We start from the raw sequence: 24664 nt of genomic DNA, 5'->3' as shown, positions 1-24664 counted from the left end.
CCTCCTGTGCTGCCACAGCCCTCCATTGCTGCCATAGCCCCTTGTTCCTTCCCACTGACCTGACCCTTCTAGGTGCGTGTGCCACTGCCCCATCACTTCCTGGTCCGTTGTCCTGTACTTAGTTACTTACTTCACCTGTCCTCTACCACCTTGTTCTACGTGTGTGTGCCTCTGGCCCCGCCACCCTCTGGTCAATTGTACTGACACTGCTCTTGTGCTTCCCCTGCCTCCTCTTCCCTCATTCTTGATGTGTGTTCCCCCTTCTGCCTCTGGTCTGTTGTGCTGCCACTTACCCTCTCTCCTGCCCTGTGTTGCTGTCCCTGCCCCTGAGAGACTGGGTATAATTAAAAAAAAAAAATTGTAGTTCTGTGGTACCGTCTCTGGTATCTCTGTGCCGTGTGTGAGTCTGTGCTGGGTACAGAAGTAGTAGATCTTTGGTACCATGGTAACCGTCAAGCAAATTATAATTTTTTAACAAACTTGGGACTGCCTCTGGGCACTGGTTGGAATTAGAATGTTTAGGTTTCATTTACCTTCAACACTAAGGGCCCGATTTAGATTTTGGTGAACGGGTTACTTTATTACAAGGGTGACAGATATCCCATCCACCGAAATATAAATCCCATTACTTCCTATCTGATTTACATTTTGACAGACAGGATATCCGTCACTGTTGTGATGGAGTAACATATCTGTCAAAATCTAAATAAGGTCCTAAATTGTTAAAAACACAATGGACAATTCCAGTGGATTTATGTGATTCTGTCACACAGTTATATATCTACCACATTTGCCAGCTAATTTAAAGATTTCACAAATAAAAGATTTTCTAGCTAAAATGGATAAAAATTATGCCAGAGAATGAGATACAATGCATGTGGTTTTTGCAACATAACTTTGAGAACCATGGCATATAATTTGGCACTCCATGATGTGGAATCCTAGTAGTCCTGACAATGCTAAAGCTCTACATAGTTGTTTTGGGAGTTTTATTATAATGATGAACTCCATAGTTCGCAGGTAATCATGAAATATTTTCCCTGTGAAATATGAGTTTTACAAACTGCATTTCGTGCAATAAAAGCACCTAAGGTTTCATACATAAATTAGAATATTCCCCTATATTCAGGCAAATCAGCTGACCAACCGTAATGGCTGTGGCATAGCGTGTATTTGTGAACTGGTTATGTGGTCAAAAAAGGGTCACGTTCTTCTGTGCTGGCAGTGTGGGAAGTGATGCATCCGCAGAAATCCTCTTCTACTAGAAGGACTCTGTCCACTATTTACTCAATCAGCATATTAACATCCTAGTAATGCTAAGAGAATCTGCATCCCTACTCCGTGACGAACAATTTGATATACATACTAGGGGTCTGATTCACAAAGGTAAACCTAAACTTTTGTGTAAGTTTACAATTGTTTGATATTCACACAGGAATATACCAGCAGTAACTTTACAAGTGTGGAGTCTTTAGGCACACAAACAAATGTGTTGTGCAATGAGTCTCCGTGTGATGGGGAAGTCTCACGCAGTACCTTTACAGAACTATAGATCTCTATTCATACTTACAGTCCTGCAGCCGTCACGTGCAAGATGTTTGAGCTTTTTGATGCTCCTTTTTTAAAAAGAACACACTGGTGTGTGGCTAATGCTGATACTGTGGTAGTGCTTAATGCTGCCCCAAAATCAAGGTAAATGCGCACAACAATCCAGCGCACCCACTACATTAGGATAGTAGTAGAATATGCACCACCGTTGGACACAACAATGCAGTTTCTCAGTACAGAAGTGAAGAGATTGATCCTGCAGAAAACATATTTGATCTAGCATGACAATGACATCATGTAAAGATGACATCAGAATTCATATTTGAATATACTTCATGTCTCTTGCTGCTTTAAGTTGTAGGTGGTATTTTTCTTTTACTTGCTTGCAGAACAATTATAGGCAGAGGCATGCTTTAGGATTGAAATCTGTGACATGTAGGTTGAATGTGAATCTCAGAAGTAGCTGTATTGACCCGTGAGCTAGCGTATCTGATTTTGAGCCTCTCTGAGCCAACCGGGCTCTCACATACAGGAAGCACATTCCTTGTATGTCACAGATTCCCAGACAGGTTGCCACTTGCACTTGGTAGAGGAAGCACCAGTGGTGTGCTCTGATAAAGCTCAGGGGTTATTTTCTCTGTGACCTTTAAAGCACAGGGTCTGTGCAGGAAATGCATCTTTCCTGCATGGTCACCCTCATGTTTTCCGTTTTGGTGGACTTTATTTTATTACTGGTTTTTAGACTGCAAACTGAGACACTGCTGTTAAGTACCCAGTGTATGTGCTTTGACATCTAAACACGGAGAAATTGACTAATCCTTGATTGGCATTTTTAACTTTTGAATAAGGACATAGGCGGTCATTCCTACCTTGGCGGGCGGCGGTCGCCGGCCGCCTGGTGGGAACCGCCAGAAGACCGTACCGCGGTCAAAAGACCGCGGCGGTCATTCTGACTTTCCCGCTGGGCTGGCGGGCGACCGCCAAAAGGCCGCCCGCCCGCCCAGCGGGAAAGCACCAGCAACGAGGAAGCCGGCTCCGAATGGAGCCGGCGGAGTTGCTGGTGTGCGACGGGTGCAGTTGCACCCGTCGCGATTTTCAGTGTCTGCCAAGCTGACACTGAAAATCAATGTGGGGCCCTGTTACGGGGCCCCTGCAGTGCCCATGCCAGTGGCATGGGCACTGCAGTGGCCCCCAGGGGCCCCACAACACCTGTTCCCGCCAGCCCGGTTCTGGCGGTGAAAACCGCCAGAACCGGGCTGGCGGGAAGGGGGTCGGAATCCCCGTGGAGGATTCACAGGGGCAGCGGGAAGCCGGCGGGAAACCGCGGCTTCCCTTTTCTGACCGCGGCTTTACCGCCGCGGTCAGAATAGCCCCAGAAGCACCGCCAGCCTGTTGGCGGTGCTTCCTCCGTCCCCTACCCTGGCGGTCTTGGACCGCCAGGGTAGGAATGACCCCCATAGTTTATTGTGGAGAAATACATCCATGGTAGGGACAGGTTAACTGTCACTTGTGGACTGCAGCACTTATGGTGTTATCCACTAGTGTGACAAAATAAAACTTAGCTTCACGCCTAACAATCTATTTTGACTGCTGCATTGTAAAACCTCTAGTATGGCCTCTTATAATAAACCTTTTTGACAGATAAAAACCTCCTTTTTTTAAATATTAATAGGCCGGCTACGTAGGCCTTGTAGCCCAAAAGGTAAGGTGCATGGTGTTTAAAGGTGGTAAATCTATCAAATGAATGTTACCTGACAAGGTGACAAGGCCCTAAAAGCAACTGGCACTGTGGCAGGCCTAACTGGCCTATGTAGAAAACCAGAGTACAGATTTAAATACTAATATTGCATCCCGGGAATAGGACCAGCTAGAAAAAATCTTGAACCACTTTTTTAAATAGTTATTACAAATCCAGATCAATGTTGAAATTAGAAGTTTTATAAATATGAAGAAAAAAGCATAACTTTTAGAAGGTTAGCCTTTTGCTGCCTGAACTGTCAGAAGTCTAATAGCATAAGCTTCTGCCAGCCCCACCCTGTGCTCATTCTTGAATAGGTGTGAAGAAAGTGTGAAATGGCTCCCGGGAGTTAATAATAGGCTGAACTCAATGCACAGAGATGACTCCTATGAATTCCACAGAATACTCAGGCAGGAGTCTGTGGGCATCCTCTGACGCCACAATGTCAAGTCATTAACAGGTCTGTAGAGCACATGTAGCACTTGATGCACACTTGAAAGGGAGACAACAGGATACCAAGACAATTCTTTGGATCCCTTCTCTGGTTGCGAAAGGACAATGCTTTCGTTCTACCAGACTTCAGTCCCTGGGTTTGTTATGGGTACAGTACTCTTTCAAACTTGATTTTAGTGTTACATATCAGAGGACAACCACTGTAAAACTGGGTAGGGTTGGCCGAGGAACTTAATGCTTAGGGTGGAGTCAGGGGCAACCCTTACACACTAGCTACCGCCAAGCATAAATGTGACACTTCTTCGGAGTCTCGTCAGAACACTTTCTAGACTTGTGGAAGATAAGAAGAGAGCTGGATCTGCCGCCAGTAACCTGGAAGGAGCACTGAAGAACTGGACCTGCTCCTCTTGTGCCAAGGACAAAAAGTGGACTCCAAATGTCAGATGGCTGACCTCCTGTGTGGTTACAGGGAGACAGCAGGCTGCAAGAGGCCTTTTTCTGAAATTAACTAGCTGACCAGCGAGAATTGGACCTTGACAGAACCTTGCTGTTGGCTTCTGCCCGACAACCAGCGAGTCTTTAAGTGACCCCATTGAAATCCTGGAGAGGGCCCATATTTATACTTTTGGTGCAAAACTGCGCTAAAGCAGTTTTGCGTCAACAAGTTTACCACCAGCTTGCGTCATTTCAAAGTGCCAGTTGGGTGCCAAATTTATGGAATGCCGCAAGCCAGCACTAAGCTTGGGCTAGCGTAAAAAAACAAAATGATGTTAGCCGGTTGGGGGTGGCGGTAGAGGTTAAAGGGAGTTTTGCATAAAAAATGATGCTAGGCGGTAAGAGGCAAAACAAAATGCAGCTAACCAGCCTTGCGTCATTTCCAGATGTACAACCATCCAAAAACATGTCTCCTGTCTTAGCAAAGACAGGAGTCATGCCCACCACCCCAATGGCCAGCACAGGGGACCAGGGTCCCCTGGGGAAGGCCATTGCACCCAGTGCTACGCCATTATTTGGGTCCACCTCCCACCTGTGCAGCATTTTAGCACAGCAGGATAAATATGGCACTAAGAGAATAGCGTAATTTTTTGGATGGGAACGCCTACCTTGCTTCTCATTGACTCAAAGTTTGTTGGTGCATCCAAAAAATGGTGCTAACTCCAATATTTTGACGCTAGACGTGACTAGCATCAAAATATAGATATAGAGATGTTTGCGCCGCATTTGCGTAAAAAAAAAAAATTAAATTGCAGTCCGTAGTCAGGCAAGTGGTCACCCTAACCACTGTATCAGAATCAAAGAATCATTTGTATATACTACAATTTGTAGTTTACCACGTCACAATGGAAACTTTAGAGAATTAAGATTCTGTTGCGGAAAGGTGAAAGTCTCCCCACGTCTGCTATTCATTGAGTGAATGTCCAAGGTCAAATTCTGAAACCCTCTTTGTAGATATGGCGAGGTTTGTAAATTCGTCCCATAGGGTAGTGATTGTCACCACTCCATTTTGAGCCTGATCAATGCAATATGATCTCTGGAATCACAAATCAGTGCCTTGGTCAGCACCTGTGTTGCTAATTTGAAGTAATCATTCAGCATTTTGTCCCATTGTGCATCTTGCCTGGTAGTTTTATCATGAAAAATGTTGTCCCCTATGGGCTTGATCATTGAAGATCATTCACCATCAAAGTGGCCCTTAACTTGGTGTTCTTAGATCACTGCATGTGGCAGTTACAATGACTCTAGAACACAGCAGCTCTATTACTAAGGCTATCAAAGAGTGTCAACCCATCCCGCAAGGCGGTCCCTCCTCTAGCCATCGCTTCAAATGTGATCTCAACATTTTGGTCCTCCTTTCTACATCCATCAACAGTTCAGATGAATGTCCATTCAGTACCTAGAGATCTTTTGCCCCTAATCTATTGGGCATTTCAGAATTTTGCAGGGTGAATTGTAAGACATCAGGGATGCAGAATTTTCTTCCTACTGGTATCCTGAAGATTGAAGTTTGTCTGAAAACCTGTCACACTGACCCAATAACCTCCAGTCTTAGTACGAACTTAAAATAGTACAAACCTAAAACCAAAGGCTACATTGGTGGCAGGTGTGCACTTAATAAATGTTATTACAATGACATACCATTATGCAACGCCGTGCTGTGACTACAGGGCAGTTCTTCTTCACAAGGTTCAAGACCGGTTTGGAATTAATTCTGCTGCAAGTATAGAAGCTGCAGTTCATACCATTGGGAAACCAGGTGTCACCAGGCTGAAATGAAAAGGAGACAAAGTAATTATAACCATGTGGTCTTGTGCACCTTTAAGTCTACTTTGGAATTGTCAACTATGCAACAAAAAGAAACTATTACCCTAGTACGAACACTGCAGGTGGCCACTCACATTTTATAATGTACACAAGAAAGTTATTTTATTAAACTCTTTCTGAGAGATATCCTATCCGCCATAATCTAAATCCTATTATTTCCTATGCAATTTAGATTTCAGAGGATGGGATATCCATCACCGTTGCAATTGAGTAACCCATCTGCCAATATCTAAATCAGGCACTCCAGGTTTTTTATACCAAAACCTTAAGTTGGACATAATGCACAATCAAAGTTTTAAACCAGCTGAGGAAGCAGGAGAAACAGCAGAGCACCTGCAGGAGATGCACGTGACACCAAGTCAAATCCTCTCCTTCGGAGGCAAATAAAATATATATATGTCATGCTTTGTTCTTGCCCCTAGTACATGAAATATATTCAATTTTCATACCCACTTGGACCTTCTAATTAAGCAATATGAATGAAAAAAAGGATCTTCACCCTGTTCACTTTGAAAATGGCTTTGATTCTCCCCTCCCTGGAACATCGGACCCGCAATTACTGATTCCCCTGGTAATTCTTGATTTCTAAGGGTACCATCGGGAGCTCACATGTAATGGCCCAGATATTCCCCATCCCTGAAGGTACTGATTACTTCAGGGGGAAAACCCAGCCATTACTAGTGGGACCATGAGGGTGCCACAAGGGAGCTTTTAGGAATGAGGAATTTCCAGGAATCGCTACATCCCAGTATCCCGAGATCTGCAGAAACATTGCGGATTCCTAATTCCGATGTGCCAGTAACTGATGCTACCTGCCCCTTACGAATTAAGAGGTGACTTGTAGTGAAGGCCCTACAGTTTAGCTGGCTATAATTCAGGCTGCTACTCACACCAGGAGAGATTAGCTGTAGCTGGGAATTTAAAAAAGGGTGGCTTAAGAACATTCTATGTTGTAGAATTTCAGCATGGATGTTTTGGTGGTGGGGTTCTAGATTGAGTTGTTGCTTACACTAGCCTGCTTACTACAGCTGGCAGCCTGATTGTACTCCTACACTAAAATTCAAGAAACTAAGCCTGTCATCGTATTGAGATTTTGGTTTGATGACAGCTACAAATACTCAAATCCCAAATAATTCATAAACACAGAATTTGTGAGACCTTTAACAGTTCCTTGGAAGCCAGAAGATTAGTAGCTCTATCAATAAGCACAACATTTAAGTCTCATTGTTACAAGATGTGCACCTTACTATGGAAAGCCATACAGACACTGCAGGCCAGACTCTTAAATCTCACCTTTCTCATGAGACCCTTGGTGAGTGAGAATACTCATAAAGAGAGATTTCAACTTCAGCCTCGGTAAGGTTGATTTGTGATGGTGCAAAGTGTGATTGAAGACAGATGTGGTTTTATTAATGTATGCCCCAACAATGATTGCACTGAATTTCATTAATTAGTGAAAAAATGGGCACTGGATTCTAAGGGCCTGATTTAGAGTTTGGCTGATGGGGCTACCCCGTCACAAATGTGACAGATATCCCTCTCGATTCCTTAATGTCTTACGGCATTGTAATACAGTGGACGGAATATCCGCCACACTTGTGACGGAGCAACCCGTCTACCAAACCCCAAATCAGGCCTTAAGTTCTTTCTAGCCTGGGGCAAAAATATAAATACTGCACTTTTGCCTGGACTAGACAGTTTTTAGGTGTTTTTGGCACAAGTATCTTTCTTACAATTAATTTATAGCTTAGGTGCATCCTTACAAAGGAGAGTGGCAAACAATGAAGAATAGGAAGGTTAACAACAGTGAGTATGAGATAACCAATTTTACATAGTTGGCTTCAACATAGCTGTATTCATTGTTCTGTATGGGTCTCATAGAGAGCCAGTAGCATAAGTAACTGGATTCTAAATCCAATATTTCACTGCTATGGCGCAGCACCAGTGGGTGAAATACCTGTTACTCACTGTTGCATTGCCACAGAGGAATTTCCATGTGCTCTCTCTGGCCTCTCTATAGCACGCCGCATTTGTGGAGGGGATGAAAGAGAAAGCACAGAGAGTGGTAGGGGTAGGGTTAGGTGGCAGAAGTCCAGGTATGTTTTCGCTTTTTTTTTTACCACATGGGATATGGGGGAATATCCATGTTATGTATGGCTCCCCCATTACTCCTCTTCACCCGTGTAACAGCTGAAAAAAGAGGTAGATTTATTTTTTTTGGGGGGGGGGCATACATAACATAAAACTATAGATAGGTAAAAAGTAAAAAAACAGGGATGGTTTTTTCCTTGTTGTTTCTGTGTGTCATCATAGAAAAGTCAAACGTTGCTCTTGCTGTTTATATGTGATTCAGAACCTGTTGGTGGAAAACACTGTCATTCATTGTTGACTATCTATAATGTTTAAGTGTTTTTTTTTAAACTGCGTTTATTGGCGTTTCAATTGCACATTATGCAACCATTTGTTCTTAGAGTACTCACTGCAGCTGTGGCAACAATCATATACATGCAGGATAAAGTATTCAAGCAGTTACAGCACAGATAGACTACAGTCCGGTAGGCCGTGTCAATTAGTATTTAGGGTATTTTACAGGTAAGCAAAGCCTACTTTGCTACAGCTATTTGCTCTCAAGGGTCCGGCCCATGACAAGTGGGCCAAAGCTCACCCTCACCGTTGCGCAGAAAGCAGCCTGCCTCAGTGTGTGCATCCATAGATCAACTAAATGAGGAAGGAAAAAGAAAGAAAGAGGAAATAACTGATAGGTAGGGAAACCCCCCCCCGAACTACTGTCTCCCGGGAACTGTGGCCAACATCTACGGGTAAGTGTGTGGAGATAACTGGGGCACTTTGCTGGGGTGCGGGGGGATCAGGGCTGCCCTTTCTAGCCATTGGAATTTCCGTATAGGGCTCATAGGCACAGAAACCACTGGCTTCAAGGGGGGAGTGACATATCGGGAAAGGCACAGGGGACCCAGCCTAGTGGCTATAGTGCGTGCATTTCTATATGTGTTATATGCATGTTTCCATCAATCAAACTGCACTTTGACTCTGACAAGTATATATTCTCTAGTGCTTTTGGGTTATGTGCAGCAGTGAAGCCATGTGGTGCTCCTGGATCATTACTTTTTACGGGCGAGCGCAAAGTGCTCCATCCCGTGTTGTAATCTCTCTTTAGGCCTCAAACCACGCCCATGTCACGTCAGCTTCTTTAATTGGTTTGTGGGCTTGCCTTTTAAAATCTGTTTGTTTTCATTAGTGACATTTTTAGCCCTCCTCGAGCGCTGCGACCAAGTACTGAAAACATCTGAGGCTCCACGGTTTCCGTCCGGTTTCTGGACTACTTTTTCTCTTTTTTCGCAGCGTGATCTCGCAGGGCAGAAGCACTTTTTCCGGTTACGTAGCTAATTGCATTTTTGCTGGTTACATGGATAATTGCACTTTTTCAGATAGGTTTCACTACAAGTAAACTTTTATTTCTCTTTGTGTGTCTGCTTTGCAATGATGGCGGCCGTCAGCTCGCTTATGTGAAACTTTTACTTTTCAGTTTATATGGCAAGAAAAGTCCAGTTAGTTATGTAAAACTGTTTTATTTTCATTTTCAATTTATATGGCAAAAAAACTCAGATTAGGAGTTTACAATGCTAATTGCTCTAGCTCAAGCAAACGTAATTTCTGTACTTCTTCTTTGGTTCATCTACGCCGTGGCTCTAGCAAGTGAGTTGACCCTTTCAGCCCAATTCATTGTATTGAGTTCCAGAGAATCTTTAAGATGGCTGTTTATACTGCAATGCTGTGGTAGCTTCTGTGGATTTTGCCATACGCAGTCTGCAACTTCGGCACTGGCTATTGCTTTGTTTATTTCTGACCAGCTATTGGCCAAGAACTGGCACATCATTCTGGTTGCTGAGTCTGAGATGTTGGAGGGTGAGAAAAATGCAATTTCCTCATTTGATTCCGGGTGTTCTTTGGCTATAGTTGCACAATTGTCGTTTTTCTCGTTTCATCATAAAGTGGGCGGTTCAGTATGAAGTGTAGCTAGTCTTCCATTTTGCTACAGACCCAATTTTCTAATGGGGTTAGGTTTTTTTGTATAGGAGCTTTCCACGTGGGAGGGATCCACTTCTCCCCACGCGAAACAGTTTCTTCTCCCATGAATCGGACATCCTCATCCGATAAGGATGGGGCTATTGTGAAGCGTAAAAATTCCCAATCTGACTTAATTTCCTAAGGTCTTAAGTTTTCTCTCTAGCTGGAGCTTGTCCACTTGTTTTTTTAGCACATTTACCCTTTTCCATGGCACAACTCGAAACTTCACAGCTGGGTTTCTGTTCGGATACTGAGCTGTGATGCTTCCTTTTTCCAGATTGATACGTATCTTGACTCAAGTCCCACGCGGAAATTTTCCTTCCAGGCTTTGTCGATCAATGGATTTTCAATGTTTCAGACCATATTTTATCTGTGACAACCTGCATCTATCTTGGATGGAGCTTGTAGGAAGTTGGCTCTGTATGTGCTATTTCAAAGTAAGGAATAGCATGCACAGAGTCCAAGGGTTCCCCTTAGAGGTAAGATAGTGGCAAAAAGAGATAATACTAAAGCTCTATTTTGTGGTAGTGTGGTCGAGCAGTAGGCTTATCCAAGGAGTAGTGTTAAGCATTTGTTGTACATACACATAGACAATAAATGAGGTACACACACTCAGAGACAAATCCAGCCAATAGGTTTTGTTGTAGAAAAATATATTTTCTTAGTTTATTTTAAGAACCACAGGTTCAAATTTAACATGTAATATCTTGTTTGAAAGGTATTGCAGGTAAGTACATTAGGAACTTTGAATCATTTCAATTGCATGTATACTTTTCAAGTTATTCACAAATAGCTATTTTAAAAGTGGACACTGCAATTTTCACAGTTCCTGGGGGAGGTAAGTTTTTGTTAGTTTTACCAGGTAAGTAAGACACTTACAGGGTTCAGTTCTTGGTCCAAAGTAGCCCACCGTTGGGGGTTCAGAGCAACCCCAAAGTTACCACACCAGCAGCTCAGGGCCGGTCAGGTGCAGAGTTCAAAGTGGTGCCCAAAACGCATAGGCTTCAATGGAGAGAAGGGGGTGCCCCGGTTCCAGTCTGCCAGCAGGTAAGTACCCGCGTCTTCGGAGGGCAGACCAGGGGGGTTTTGTAGGGCACCGGGGGGGACACAAGCCCACACAGAAATGTCACCCTCAGCGGCGCGGGGGCGGCCGGGTGCAGTGTTAGAACAAGCGTCGGGTTCGCAATGGAAGTCAATGAGAGATCAAGGGATCTCTTCAGCGCTGCAGGCAGGCAAGGGGGGGCTTCCTCGGGGAAACCTCCACTTGGGCAAGGGAGAGGGACTCCTGGGGGTCACTTCTGCAGTGAAAGTCCGGCCCTTCAGGTCCTGGGGGCTGCGGGGGCAGGGTCTTTTCCAGGCGTCGGGACTTAGGTTTCAGAGAGTCGCGGTCAGGGGAAGCCTCGGGATTCCCTCTGCAGGCGGCGCTGTGGGGGCTCAGGGGGGACAGGTTTTGGTACTCACAGTCGTAGAGTAGTCCGGGGGTCCTCCCTGAGGTGTTGGTTCTCCACCAGCCGAGTCGGGGTCGCCGGGTGCAGTGTTGCAAGTCTCACGCTTCTTGCGGGGAGATTGCAGGGTTCTTTAAAGCTGCTTCTTTGGATAAAGTTGCAGTCTTTTTGGAGCAGGTCCGCTGTCCTCGGGAGTTTCTTGTCGTCGTCGAAGCAGGGCAGTCCTCAGAGGATTCAGAGGTCGCTGGTCCCTTTGGAAGGCGTCGCTGGAGCAGAGTTCTTTGGAAGGCAGGAGACAGGCCGGTGAGTTTCTGGAGCCAAGGCAGTTGTTGTCTTCTGGTCTTCCTCTGCAGGGGTTTTCAGCTAGGCAGTCCTTCTTCTTGTTGTTGCAGGAATCTAATTTCTAGGTTCAGGGAGAGCCCTTAAATACTAAATTTAAGGGCGTGTTTAGGTCTGGGGGGTTAGTAGCCAATGGCTACTAGCCCTGAGGGTGAGTACACCCTCTTTGTGCCTCCTCCCAAGGGGAGGGGGTCACATCCCTAATCCTATTGGGGGAATCCTCCATCTGCAAGATGGAGGATTTCTAAAAGTTAGAGTCACCTCAGCTCAGGACACCTTAGGGGCTGTCCTGACTGGCCAGTGGCTCCTCCTTGTTATTCTCATTATTTTCTCCGGCCTTGCCGCCAAAAGTGGGGGCCGGGGCCGGAGGGGGCGGGCAACTCCACTAGCTGGAGTGTCCTGCGGTGCTGTGACAAAGGGGTGAGCCTTTGAGGCTCACCGCCAGGTGTTACAGCTCCTGCCTGGGGGAGGTGTTAGCATCTCCACCCAGTGCAGGCTTTGTTACTGGCCTCAGAGTGACAAAGGCACTCTCCCCATGGGGCCAGCAACATGTCTCTAGTGTGGCAGGCTGCTGGAACCAGTCAGCCTACACAGATAGTCGGTTAAGTTTCAGGGGGCACCTCTAAGGTGCCCTCTGTGGTGTATTTTACACTGGCATCAGTGTGCATTTATTGTGCTGAGAAGTTTGATACCAAACTTCTCAGTTTTCAGTGTAGCCATTATGGTGCTGTGGAGTTCGTGCAAAACAGACTCCCAGACCATATACTCTTATGGCTACCCTGCACTTACAATGTCTAAGGTTTTGTTTAGACACTGTAGGGGTACCATTCTCATGCACTGGTACCCTCACCTATGGTATAGTGCACCCTGCCTTAGGGCTGTAAGGCCTGCTAGAGGGGTGGCTGACCTATACTTGCATAGGCAGTGAGAGGCTGGCATGGCACCCTGAGGGGAGTGCCATGTCGACTCACTCGTTTTGTTCTCACTAGCACACACAAGCTGGCAAGCAGTGTGTCTGTGCTGAGTGAGAGGTCTCCAGGGTGGCATAAGACATGCTGCAGCCCTTAGAGACCTTCCTTGGCATCAGGGCCCTTGGTACTAGAAGTACCAGTTACAAGGGACTTATCTGGATGCCAGGGTCTGCCAATTGTGGATACAAAAGTACAGGTTAGGGAAAGAACACTGGTGCTGGGGCCTGGTTAGCAGGCCTCAGCACACTTTCAATTGTAAACATAGCATCAGCAAAGGCAAAAAGTCAGGGGGCCACCATGCCAAGGAGGCATTTCCTTACACAACCCCCCCCCAAACGAAAGAGGATGAGACTAACCTTTCCCAAGAGAGTCTTCATTTTCTAAGTGGAAGAACCTGGAAAGGCCATCTGCATTGGCATGGGCAGTCCCAGGTCTGTGTTCCACTATAAAGTCCATTCCCTGTAGGGAGATGGACCACCTCAATAGTTTTGGATTTTCACCTTTCATTTGCATCAGCCATTTGAGAGGTCTGTGGTCAGTTTGAACTAGGAAGTGAGTCCCAAAGAGGTATGGTCTCAGCTTCTTCAGGGACCAAACCACAGCAAAGGCCTCCCTCTCAATGCACTCCAACGCTGCTCCCTGGGGAGTAACCTCCTGCTAATGAAAGCAACAGGCTGGTCAAGGCCATCATCATTTGTTTGGGACAAAACTGCCCCTATCCCATGTTCAGAGGCATCTGTCTGCACAATGAACTGCTTAGAATAATCCGGAGCTTTTAGAACTGGTGCTGAGCACATTGCTTGTTTCAGGGTGTCAAAGGCCTGTTGGCATTCTACAGTCCAGTTCACTTTCTTGGGCATTTTCTTGGAGGTGAGTTCAGTGAGGGCTGTCACAATGGATCCATATCCCTTCACAAACCTCCTGTAATACCCAGTCAAGCCAAGGAATGCCCTGACTTGAGTCTGGGTTTTTGGAGCTACCCAGTCCAGAATAGTCTGGATCTTGGGTTGGAGTGGCTGAACTTGGCCTCCACCTACAAGGTGGCCCAAGTAAACCACAGTTCCCTGCCCTATCTGGCATTTGGATGCCTTGATAGAGAGGCCTGCAGATTGCAGAGCCTTCAAAACCTTCTTCAGGTGGACCAGGTGATCCTGCCAGGTGGAGCTAAAGACAGCAATATCATCAAGATAAGCTGTGCTAAAGGACTCCAAACCAGCAAGGACTTGATTCACCAACCTTTGGAAGGTGGCAGGGGCATTCTTTAAACCAAAGGGCATAACAGTAAACTGATAATGCCCATCAGGTGTGGAGAATGCCGTTTTCTCTTTTGCTCCAGGTGCCATTTTTATTTGCCAGTACCCTGCTGTTAAGTCAAAGGTACTTAAGAATTTGGCAGCACCTAATTTGTCTATGAGCTCATCAGCTCTAGGAATTGGATGGGCGTCTGTCTTGGTGACAGAGTTGAGCCCTCTGTAGTCCACACAAAACCTCATCTCTTTCTTTCCATCTTTGGTGTGAGGTTTGGGGACTAAGACCACTGGGCTAGCCCAGGGGCTGTCAGAGCGCTCAATTACTCCCAATTCCAGCATCTTGTGGACTTCCACCTTGATGCTTTCCTTAACATGGTCAGACTGTCTGAAAATTTTGTTTTTGACAGGCATGCTGTCTCCTGTGTCCACATCATGGGTACACAGGTGTGTCTGACCAGGGGTTAGGGAGAAGAGTTCAGGAAACTGTTGTAGGACTCTCCTACAATCAGCTCGCTGTTGGCCAGAGAGGGTGTCTGAGTAGATCACTCCGTCTACTGAGCCATCTTTTGGGTCTGATGACAGAAGATCAGGGAGAGGTTCACTCTCTGCCTCCTGATCCTCATCTGTTACCATCAACAGATTTACATCAGCCCTGTCATGGAAGAGCTTAAGGCGGTTCACATGCATCACCCTCTTGGGGCTCCTGCTTGTGCCCAGGTCCACCAGGTAGGTGACCTGACTCTTCCTTTCTAGCACTGGGTAAGGGCCACTCCATTTGTCCTGAAGTGCCCTGGGAGCCACAGGCTCCAGAACCCAGACTTTCTGCCCTGGTTGGAACTCAACCATTGCAGCCTTTTGGTCATACCAAAACTTCTGGAGCTGTTGGCTGGCCTCAAGGTTTTTGCTTGCCTTTTCCATGTACTCTGCCATTCTAGAGCGAAGGCCAAGTACATAGTCCACTATGTCCTGTTCAGGCTCATGAAGAGGTCTCTCCCAGCCTTCTTTAACAAGAGCAAGTGGTCCCCTTACAGGGTGACCAAACAGAAGTTCAAAGGGTGAGAATCCTACTCCCTTCTGTGGCACCTCTCTGTAAGCGAAAAGCAGACATGGCAAGAGGACATCCCATCTCCTTTTGAGCTTTTCTGGGAGCCCCATGATCATGCCTTTTAATGTCTTGTTGAATCTCTCAACTAAGCCATTAGTTTGTGGATGGTATGGTGTAGTGAATTTGTAAGTCACCCCACACTCATTCCACATGTGTTTTAGGTATGCTGACATGAAGTTGGTACCTCTGTCAGACACCACCTCCTTAGGGAAACCCACTCTGGTAAAGATACCAATGAGGGCCTTGGCTACTGCAGGGGCAGTAGTTGACCTAAGGGGAATAGCTTCAGGATACCTAGTAGCATGATCCACTACTACTAGGATATACATATTTCCTGAGGCTGTGGGAGGTTCTAGTGGACCAACTATGTCCACACCCACTCTTTCAAAGGGGACCCCCACCACAGGAAGTGGAATGAGGGGGGCCTTTGGATGCCCACCTGTCTTACCACTGGCTTGACAGGTGGGGCAGGAGAGGCAAAACTCCTTAACCTTGTGGGACATATTGGGCCAGTAGAAGTGGTTGACTAACCTCTCCCACGTCTTGGTTTGTCCCAAATGCCCAGCAAGGGGAATATCATGGGCTAAGGTCAGAATAAACTCTCTGAACGACTGAGGCACTACCACTCTCCTAGTGGCACCAGGTTTGGGGTCTCTGGCCTCAGTGTACAGGAGTCCATCTTCCCAATAGACCCTATGTGTTCCATTTTTCTTGCCCTTGGACTCTTCAGCAGCTTGCTGCCTAAGGCCTTCAAGAGAGGGACAGGTTTCTTGTCCCTTACACAGCTCCTCCCTTGAGGGTCCCCCTGGGCCTAAGAGCTCAACCTGATAAGGTTCAAGCTCCAAAGGCTCAGTTCCCTCAGAGGGCAGAACTTCTTCCTGAGAAGAGAGGTTCTCTTTTTCTGACTGTGTTGCAGTTGGTTTCCCAACTGACTTTCCTTTTCTCTTGGTAGGCTGGGCCTTTCTTCCAGACTCCAGCTCTACTTTTTCACCCTGTGCCTTGCATTGTGCTCTTGTTTTTACACACACCAGTTCAGGGATACCCAGCATGGCTGCATGGGTTTTTAGTTCTACCTCAGCCCATGCTGAGGACTCCAGGTCATTTCCAAGCAGACAGTCTACTGGGATGTTTGAGGAGACCACCACCTGTTTCAGGCCATTGACCCCTCCCCATTCTAAAGTTACCATTGCCATGGGATGTGCTTTAGTCTGATTGTCAGCGTTGGCGACTGTATAGGTTTTTCCAGTCAGGTATTGGCCAGGGGAAACCAGTTTCTCTGTCACCATGGTGACACTGGCACCTGTATCCCTCAGGCCCTCTACACTTGTCCCATTAATAAAGAGCTGCTGCCTGTATTTTTGCATGTTAGGCGGCCAGGCAGCTAGTGTGGCTAAATCCACCCCACCCTCAGAGACTAGAGTAGCTTCAGTGTGGACCCTGATTTGCTCTGGGCACACTGTTGATCCCACTTGGAGACTAGCCATTCCAGTGTTACCTGGATTGGAGTTTGGAGTGGAACCTTTCTTTGGACAGGCCTTGTCTCCAGTTTGGTGTCCAGGCTGATTACAGCTACGACACCAGGCCTTTTTGGGATCAAAGTTTTTACCCTTGTACCCAGGATTGTTTTGCGAAGAGGCTCTGGGCCCACCCTCCTGTGCAGGTTTTTGGGGGCCTGTAGAAGACTCTTTACTATTTTTATTTTTGGCTGTCTCACCACCTTTCCCCTGGGGAGGTTTTGTGACCCCTTTCTTTTGGTCACCCCCTGTGGGAGTTTTGGACACCCTTGTCTTGACCCAATGGTCCGCCTTCTTTCCCAATTCTTGGGGAGAAATTGGTCCTAGGTCTACCAGATGCTGATGCAGTTTATCATTGAAACAATTACTTAACAGGTGTTCTTTCACAAATAAATTGTACAGCCCATCATAATTACTTACACCACTGCCTTGAATCCAACCATCTAGTGTTTTTACTGAGTAGTCTACAAAGTCAACCCAGGTCTGGCTCGAGGATTTTTGAGCCCCCCTGAATCTAATCCTATACTCCTCAGTGGAGAATCCAAAGCCCTCAATCAGGGTACCCTTCATGAGGTCATAAGATTCTGCATCTTTTCCAGAGAGTGTGAGGAGTCTATCCCTACACTTTCCTGTGAACATTTCCCAAAGGAGAGCACCCCAGTGAGATCTGTTCACTTTTCTGGTTACACAAGCCCTCTCAAAAGCTGTGAACCATTTGGTGATGTCATCACCATCTTCATATTTAGTTACAATCCCTTTAGGGATTTTCAACATGTCAGGAGAATCTCTGACCCTATTAATGTTGCTGCCACCATTGATGGGTCCTAGGCCCATCTCTTGTCTTTCCCTTTCTATGGCTAGGATCTGTCTTTCCAAAGCCAATCTTTTGGCCATCCTGGCTAACTGGATGTCCTCTTCACTGGAGTTATCCTCAGTGATTTCAGAGTTGTTGCTCCCTCCTGTGAGGGAACCTGCATCTCTGACTATTATTTGTGGAGTCAGGGCTTGAGAAGCCCTGTTCTCCCTAAGTAGGACTGGAGGGGGGGAATTTCCCTCCAAGTCACTATCTTCATCCTCTGTGTTGCCATCCTCAGAGGGGTTGGCTTTTTCAAACTCTGCCAAAAGCTCCTGGAGCTGTACTTTGGTAGGTTTGGAGCCCATTGTTATTTTCTTTAGTTTACAGAGTGACCTTATCTCTCTCATCTGTAGATGGAGGTAAGGTGTGGTGTCGAGTTCCACCACATTCACATCTGTGCTAGACATTATGCTTCTAAAAGTTGGAATACTTTTTAAGAAACTAAACTGGTTCTAGAATCTAATTCAAACTTTTAACAAACTTTTAAACTCTAAAAGAAATGCTAACAGGGACTAACACAAGGCCCTAGCAGGACTTTTAAGAATTTAGAAAACTTTTCAAATTGCAAAAATCAATTTCTAATGACAATTTTGGAATTTGTCGTGTGATCAGGTATTGGCTGAGTAGTCCAGCAAATGCAAAGTCTTGTATCCCACTGCTGCCAACCAATGTAGGAAGTTGGCTCTGTATGTGCTATTTCAACGTAAGGAATAGCATGCACAGAGTCCAAGGGTTCCCCTTAGAGGTAAGATAGTGGCAAAAAGAGATAATACTAAAGCTCTATTTTGTGGTAGTGTGGTCGAGCAGTAGGCTTATCCAAGGAGTAGTGTTAAGCATTTGTTGTACATACACATAGACAATAAATGAGGTACACACACTCAGAGACAAATCCAGCCAATAGGTTTTGTTATAGAAAAATAACTTTTCTTAGTTTATTTTAAGAACCACAGGTTCAAATTTAACATGTAATATCTTGTTTGAAAGGTATTGCAGGTAAGTACATTAGGAACTTTGAATCATTTCAATTGCATGTATACTTTTCAAGTTATTCACAAATAGCTATTTTAAAAGTGGACACTGCAATTTTCACAGTTCCTGGAGGAGGTAAGTTTTTGTTAGTTTTACCAGGTAAGTAAGACACTTACAGGGTTCAGTTCTTGGTCCAAGGTAGCCCACCGTTGGGGGTTCAGAGCAACCCCAAAGTTACCACACCAGCAGCTCAGGGCCGGTCAGGTGCAGAGTTCAAAGTGGTGCCCAAAACGCATAGGCTTCAATGGAGAGAAGGGGGTGCCCCGGTTCCAGTCTGCCAGCAGGTAAGTACCCGCGTCTTCGGAGGGCAGACCAGGGGGGTTTTGTAGGGCACCGGGGGGGACACAAGCCCACACAGAAATGTCACCCTCAGCGGCGCGGGGGCGGCCGGGTGCAGTGTTAGAACAAGCGTCGGGTTCGCAATGGAAGTCAATGAGAGATCAAGGGATCTCTTCAGCGCTGCAGGCAGGCAAGGGGGGGCTTCCTCGGGGAAACCTCCACTTGGGCAAGGGAGAGGGACTCCTGGGGGTCACTTCTGCAGTGAAAGTCCGGTCCTTCAGGTCCTGGGGGCTGCGGGGGCAGGGTCTTTTCCAGGCGTCGGGACTTAGGTTTCAGAGAGTCGCGGTCAGGGGAAGCCTCGGGATTCCCTCTGCAGGCGGCGCTGTGGGGGCTCAGGGGGGACAGGTTTTGGTACTCACAGTCGTAGAGTAGTCCGGGGGTCCTCCCTGAGGTGTTGGTTCTCCACCAGCCGAGTCGGGGTCGCCGGGTGCAGTGTTGCAAGTCTCACGCTTCTTGCGGGGAGATTGCAGGGTTCTTTAAAGCTGCTTCTTTGGATAAAGTTGCAGTCTTTTTGGAGCAGGTCCGCTGTCCTCAGGAGTTTCTTGTCGTCGTCGAAGCAGGGCAGTCCTCAGAGGATTCAGAGGTCGCTGGTCCCTTTGGAAGGCGTCGCTGGAGCAGAGTTCTTTGGAAGGCAGGAGACAGGCCGGTGAGTTTCTGGAGCCAAGGCAGTTGTTGTCTTCTGGTCTTCCTCTGCAGGGGTTTTCAGCTAGGCAGTCCTTCTTCTTGTTGTTGCAGGAATCTAATTTCTAGGTTCAGGGAGAGCCCTTAAATACTAAATTTAAGGGCGTGTTTAGGTCTGGGGGGTTAGTAGCCAATGGCTACTAGCCCTGAGGGTGAGTACACCCTCTTTGTGCCTCCTCCCAAGGGGAGGGGGTCACATCCCTAATCCTATTGGGGGAATCCTCCATCTGCAAGATGGAGGATTTCTAAAAGTTAGAGTCACCTCAGCTCAGGACACCTTAGGGGCTGTCCTGACTGGCCAGTGGCTCCTCCTTGTTATTCTCATTATTTTCTCCGGCCTTGCCGCCAAAAGTGGGGGCCGGGCCGGAGGGGGCGGGCAACTCCACTAGCTGGAGTGTCCTGCGGTGCTGTGACAAAGGGGTGAGCCTTTGAGGCTCACTGCCAGGTGTTACAGCTCCTGCCTGGGGGAGGTGTTAGCATCTCCACCCAGTGCAGGCTTTGTTACTGGCCTCAGAGTGACAAAGGCACTCTCCCCATGGGGCCAGCAACATGTCTCTAGTGTGGCAGGCTGCTGGAACCAGTCAGCCTACACAGATAGTCGGTTAAGTTTCAGGGGGCACCTCTAAGGTGCCCTCTGTGGTGTATTTTACAATAAAATGTACACTGGCATCAGTGTGCATTTATTGTGCTGAGAAGTTTGATACCAAACTTCTCAGTTTTCAGTGTAGCCATTATGGTGCTGTGGAGTTCGTGCAAAACAGACTCCCAGACCATATACTCTTATGGCTACCCTGCACTTACAATGTCTAAGGTTTTGTTTAGACACTGTAGGGGTACCATGCTCATGCACTGGTACCCTCACCTATGGTATAGTGCACCCTGCCTTAGGGCTGTAAGGCCTGCTAGAGGGGTGGCTGACCTATACTTGCATAGGCAGTGAGAGGCTGGCATGGCACCCTGAGGGGAGTGCCATGTCGACTCATTCGTTTTGTTCTCACTAGCACACACAAGCTGGCAAGCAGTGTGTCTGTGCTGAGTGAGAGGTCTCCAGGGTGGCATAAGACATGCTGCAGCCCTTAGAGACCTTCCTTGGCATCAGGGCCCTTGGTACTAGAAGTACCAGTTACAAGGGACTTATCTGGATGCCAGGGTCTGCCAATTGTGGATACAAAAGTACAGGTTAGGGAAAGAACACTGGTGCTGGGGCCTGGTTAGCAGGCCTCAGCACACTTTCAATTGTAAACATAGCATCAGCAAAGGCAAAAAGTCAGGGGGCCACCATGCCAAGGAGGCATTTCCTTACAGAGCTGTAGAGGATATATGATTCCAGTGAAATGGTGTGGAAACCTGGCGGAAGCATGCGCAATAAATATGTAAAGTTTCAGATTTAACACAACAAATAGGATACATCTTAATCTACATAAGTTTTCTTTGCATGCTCACTGGCACACAAATTAAAACTGTGCCCAACAAGCCAAACAAAAATCACTTTCTTTAAGTACTAGTGTGCACAAAATGAAAAAATGACCAAGCAGTGAGCTACACAAACTAGTAGATGGAGGACATGATAATTGGCGGTTAGGAAAAAAATAATAATCTTAATTTATATAACAATAACAAATGCCTTTCATTCACTTTGGCCTTCATATGTAGCACAATCCTACTAAAAGTTGCAAGGAAGTCCAAAAAATAAACTAGGCTCCATATTTAAAGTTTCTGAATTATTACATGAACAACTAAAAGATACATTTATGATCACATGATTATATAAACTAATAAACAGATATATAAGAATTACAACAGATAATAAGAAATAAATCACATTAAATTACAGTTATAGTTATTAGGAATTCCTTGAATATTATCTCACTAATAACTTTCCACCTGTTTGACAAATCCCCACAAAATTTTACAGACCTATAACATTTTCTACATTTTGAGGTGATGTACATTTTTGTGGTGAATCGTTAAGGGCTGCAAATACAGTCCCAAATTTATTTATCCACCAATGCATTTTCCATAGACTATTGTATTTGAGGTAGCACTGAAAACGCCTGAATGGATTTACATGAAATTTGGCAGGATTATACATTATGGTGCAGAGATTATGCTTTATTTGGTACTGCATTAAGTAGAGTAAGTATCTTTTAGGTTATAAAGCATTTAAAGTTAGTGATATCTGTCACCATGGTCAATTTACAGAATTTCCATACATTTTGTGAAACTACAGTGGTACATGGCTGTAAACTTACTTGAAAATATATAATTATATTTCCTTACCCATTACCACTTTGCTAAAGTGGTAATAGGTAGTTACCTACTACTTACTTATATCTAAGGCCCTAACACTGAAATTGGCCTTACCTATTACCACTTTAACAAAGTCGTAATAGGTAGTTAACTACTACTTACTTATATCTAAGGTGCTAGCCCAGAACACAATCAAAGTGTAGTAAAAAAAATATGTCTGCCTTTCTGTAGGTAAATGCCTCTGATGGCATGGTTAGCCCCTAACATTTTGCTCCTCACAGTGTCATGCCCACAACCCACTGTCTGTGGCATAGGTAAGTCACCCCTCTAGCAGGCCTTACAGCCCTAAGGCAGGGTACACTATACCACAGGTGAGGGCATATTTGTATGAGCACTATGCCCCTACAGTGTCTAAGCCAATTCTTAGACATTGTAGGTGCATGGTAGCCATAAAGAGTATATGGTGTGGGAGTTTGTCAAACACAAACTCCACAGTTCTATAATGACTACACTGAATACTGGGAAGTTTGATATCAAACTTCTCAGCTCAATAAATCCATATTGATGCCAGTGTGGGATTTATTGAGAAATGCACACAGGGCATCTGAGAGATGCCCCCTGTATACCAGTCCAACTACTAGTGCTAGGCTGACCAGTTTCTGCCAGCCTGCCACATCCAGACGGGTTTCTGTCCACATGGGGTGAGTGCCTTTGTCACTCTGTGGCCAGGAACAAAGGCTGTACTGGGTGGAGGTGCTTCACACCTCCCCCTGCAGGAACTGTAACACCTGGAGGTGAGCCTCAAAGGCTCAAGCCTGGTGTTACAGCACCCCAGGGCATTCCAGCTAGTGGAGATGCCCACCCCTCCGGACACAGACCCCACTTTCGGCGGCAAGTCCTGAGGAGATAATGAGAAAAACAAGGAGGAGTCACCCTCCAGTCAGGACAGCCCCTAAGGTGTCCTGAGCTGAGGTGACCCTGCCTTAGGAAATCCTCCATCTTGTTTTGGAGGATTCCCCCAATAGGATTAGGGATGTGCCCCTCTCCCCACAGGGAGGAGGCACAAAGAGGGTGTAGCCATCCTCAAAGACAGTAGCCATTGGCTACTGCCCCCAGACCTAAACACACCCCTAAATTGAGTATTTAGGGGCGACCCTGAACCCAGGAATTCAGATTCCTGCAACCTGAAATAAGAAGGAGGACTGCTGACCTGAAAGCCCCGCAGAGACGACGGAGACGACAACTGACTTTGCCCCAGCCCTACGGGCCTGTCTCCAGACTCAAAGAACCTGCACAGCGACACATCCAGTGGGACCAGCGACCTCTGAGGACTTAGAGGACTGCCCTGCATCCAAAGGACTAAGAAACTCCAGTGGACAGCAGCTCTGTTCAAGAAACCAAGAAACAACTATCTTTAAAGGGACTCCAGCCTCACTCCGGAAGTGTGAGTCCCCAACACTCTGCACCCGACGCCCCCGGCTCATGTCCGGAAGAACCAACACTGCAGAGAGGACCCCCAGGCGACTCCCATGATGTGGACACCCTGAGATAACCTCCCTGCACCCCCATAGCGACACCTGCAGAGAGAATCCAAAGGCTCCCCCTGACCGCGACTGCCCGGTAACAAAGGAACCCGACGCCTCAAAGAAGCACTGCACTCGCAGCCCCCAGGCCCAAGAGAAACCAACTACCGGTGCAGGAGTGACCATCAGGGGGCCCTCATCCGTGGCCAGTCAGTGGGTAGCCCGAGAAGCCCCCCTGCATCGCCAGAGTGATCCCCGGGTCTCTCCATGGTTTCCTATCTGAATCCAGACACCTTCTTCACACACTGGACCCGGCTGCCTCTGTGGGTGTATTTTGTGTGCCTGTTTGTGACCCCCCCCAGTGCTCTACAAATGCCTCTGGTCTTCCCTCCGAGGACACAGGTACTTACCTGCTAGCAGACTGGATCTGGAGCACCCCTATTCTCCATAGGCGCCTATGCTATTTGGGCTCTGCTTTGACCTCTACACCTGACCTGCCCTGTGTTGCTGGTGCTAGGTGTTTGGGGTTAACTTGAACCCCCAGTGGTGGGCTGCCTATGCCCCGGAGATAGAACTTGTAAGTGCTTAACTTACCTGAGAAACTAACCAATCCTTACTTCCTCCAGGAACTGTTGATTTTTGCGCTGTGTCCACTTTTAAAATAGCTTATTGCCATTTTTGCCAAAACTGTGCACATTACTGTTTTATTTCATATTTACCTATGCCAAGTACCTTACGATTTATGTACTTACCTGAATTTTGAATCTTGTGGTTCTAAAATAAATTAAGAAAAGAATATCTTTCTAAGTAAAAACCTACTGGCCTGGAGTTAAGTCTCTGAGTGTATGTTCTCATTTATTGCCTGTGTGTGTACAACAAATGCTTAACACTACTCTCTGATAAGCCTACTGCTCGACCACACTACCACAAAATAGAGCATTATTCTTATCTAATTTTGCCACCATCAACCTCTGAGGGGAACCCTTGGACTCTGTGCACACTATCTGTCACTTTGAGATAGTATATACAGAGCCAACTTCTTACACTTTCCATTCTCAAACAACAGCCACTATACAATTATATACTGGCATGTCATCACCATGTGCCACAGTATTCTACAAAGTTATCGTGCTATACTATGGCCCAAAATATAACTAAGCCCTAACTGTATTACTGAATTGTGGTATCCTTGTGTTACTAATGGTATTGCATGGG

At 46.4% G+C, this 24664-nt stretch overlaps 1 protein-coding gene across 1 annotated transcript in view; it reads right to left on the bottom strand.

The window, feature by feature from the left end:
- Positions 1–24664, bottom strand: part of LOC138284363 (mucin-2-like) — a 1502605-nt gene that overhangs the window by 176535 nt on the left and 1301406 nt on the right. Inside the window, exon 39 of the mRNA XM_069223056.1 lies at positions 5876–6004. Within this exon, the coding sequence (XP_069079157.1) occupies positions 5876–6004 (129 nt within the window). The remainder of the gene's footprint in view (positions 1–5875; positions 6005–24664) is intronic.

This window comes from Pleurodeles waltl, chromosome 3_1, assembly GCF_031143425.1.
Source record: "Pleurodeles waltl isolate 20211129_DDA chromosome 3_1, aPleWal1.hap1.20221129, whole genome shotgun sequence".
Taxonomy (NCBI): domain Eukaryota; kingdom Metazoa; phylum Chordata; class Amphibia; order Caudata; family Salamandridae; genus Pleurodeles; species Pleurodeles waltl.
Note: the sequence above shows the minus strand (reverse complement) of the source record. Positions and strands in the feature narration are given on the sequence as shown.